The 2,231-nt window shown below is 34.2% G+C and overlaps 1 protein-coding gene across 1 annotated transcript; it reads right to left on the bottom strand.

Moving 5' to 3' along the window:
- Positions 1–134: 134 nt before the first annotated feature.
- LOC130451049 (uncharacterized) lies at positions 135–1,658 on the bottom strand. The gene has a single exon (XM_056789845.1). It carries the CDS (start codon positions 1,656–1,658, stop codon positions 135–137), a length of 1,524 nt encoding a protein of 507 aa, XP_056645823.1.
- Between the last annotated feature and the right edge of the window lie 573 nt (positions 1,659–2,231).

Genomic DNA, 2,231 nt, shown 5'->3' with positions numbered 1-2,231 from the left:
ATCGATTTAATTGTCTATGTCTTCTTGTCTTGGTAATGGACACAAATGTCTGATGGAACGAATAATTAGTCCCTTATGGGTTTGGACTTCAGCAACTCTTGTAATGCCGTCTCTTCCGGGAAATAATTTCCTAATTATTCCCATTGGCCATTGGCATGGTGGATATAGGTATAGGTATAGGTATACTTGTTGGTATTAGTATAGTCAATGTTGGGAATGGAGGTCAGAACTCGACCTATTAAGAAATGGGATGGTGTAATGGGTGACAAGTCATTATTAGGGTCATTTGATTGCGCAAACAATGGTCGAGAGTTTAATATACCTTCGATTTGTATCACTAAGGTGCACATTTCTTCGTAAGTCACATTATTATTAATAAGAGCTCGCTTCAAATGAAATTTGCAACTTTTTACGGCTGCTTCCCACAATCCGCCATGATTTGGAGTGTACGGAGGAATAAACTTCCATTGTATATTATATTGACTGGTAGAATTGACAATAGAGGCCTGATTGTTAAATAAAAATTTACTAAGATCTTTCAATAAGTTGTTAGTGCCGTGAAATGTAGTTCCGTTATCGGAATATATTATTTTGGGAACACTTCGTCTAGATACAAAGCGTTTTAAGCATGCTAAGAAATTGTTGGAAGTTAAATCAGTTACTATTTCGCAATGTACTGCCTTAGTGCAAAAACAAACGAAAATAGCCAAATAACATTTATTAAGTTTAGCTCCTTTACCTGGTTTGTTCAAAATATAGAATGGGCCGGCATAATCAACTCCGGTCACTTCAAATGGAAGCGTAGGCCTAATTCTTTCATTCGGTAGGTTTGACATTGGACAGGAAAATGGAATAGGATTGAACTTGAAACAATTCACGCAATTTCTCACTGTTTGTTTGGCTAATATAGAACCACCAACAGGCCAGTAGAATTGTCGAACCGAACTTAATAGTAGTTGTGGTCCTGGGTGTAACAATTGACTATGTTTATGATTAAAAATTAGCTTGGTAAAATTGTGTTTACTTGAGAGTAAGATTGGATGTTTGATGTTAAATGGTAAGTAAGTATTTTTTAATCGTCCCCCAACTCTGATGATTCCTTTCTCATCAATAAAGAGCGCTAATGAAGCAAATTTATGTTTAGCATCTAATTGCTTGTTTTTACGAAGTAATTCTAGCTCCTCGGAAAATGATTCCATTTGAGATAATTTAATTAAAATAGTATTGGTGTTTTCCAATTCTTCAACTGATAATGGGCCAATAACTTTGGTATCAGATTTTCGTGCATTATTGATAAAACGCATACAATATGCTGTGACTCTTTTTAATCGTTGTAAACAAGAGAATTTTGTAAATAAATCACAAATTTTTGTATGTTGTGATATGACCAAAATAGTTTTAGATTTTCTTAGTTCTGGGAGATCGTGTTTAGAAATTGAAAAATTAGTAATTGGCCAATCTGATGATTGTAACAATAAAAATTGAGGTCCTTTCCACCAAATTGCACTTGACATCAGCATTTTAGGCATTATACCTCGAGATGCTAAATCTGCAGGGTTTTCCTTAGTACTAACATACCTCCAATTTTCAATGTTCGTGAGAGATTGTATTTTAGATACGCGATTAGCAATAAAGGTCTGTAATAAATTGGGTTCCATGTTAATCCAACATAGGGCGACTTGAGAATCGGACCACAAACAATAATGAATATTTTTTAAATTGAGGGCATTGACCACAGTATTTACTAGTTGTGCTCCTAGAAGACAAGCACACAATTAAAGTTTTGGAATTGTTATTGTCTTCAGTGGCGACACTTTGGTTTTGGCACATAGTAATTGAACGTTATAATTTCCGCTATCGTCAACACTACGTAAGTATATGCAACATGAATATGCATCTCTCGATGCATCGCAGAAGCAATGGACATCTGTAAGTACATAGTTTAAATAAATAGCATTTCTAGGAATAGATAATTGATTTAAACTGCCAAGTTCATTCTGAAATCGATACCAAGTTTGTTCTATATCTTGTGGAATAGGCTCATCCCATCTAATATGTAGGGACCATAATTTCTGTATTATTAATTTTGCAATAACTATTGAAGGGCTCAATAACCCTAAAGGATCGTAAATTTCAGCAATAATTGAAAGAATATGACGTTTAGTAATTGTGTTTCGATGGGTAAATTGTTTAATTGTATATTTTAGAATGTCATTTTTATTGTCCCATTG

This window comes from Diorhabda sublineata, chromosome X, assembly GCF_026230105.1.
Source record: "Diorhabda sublineata isolate icDioSubl1.1 chromosome X, icDioSubl1.1, whole genome shotgun sequence".
NCBI lineage: Eukaryota > Metazoa > Arthropoda > Insecta > Coleoptera > Chrysomelidae > Diorhabda > Diorhabda sublineata.
This window is presented reverse-complemented; position numbering and strand designations above follow the sequence as displayed.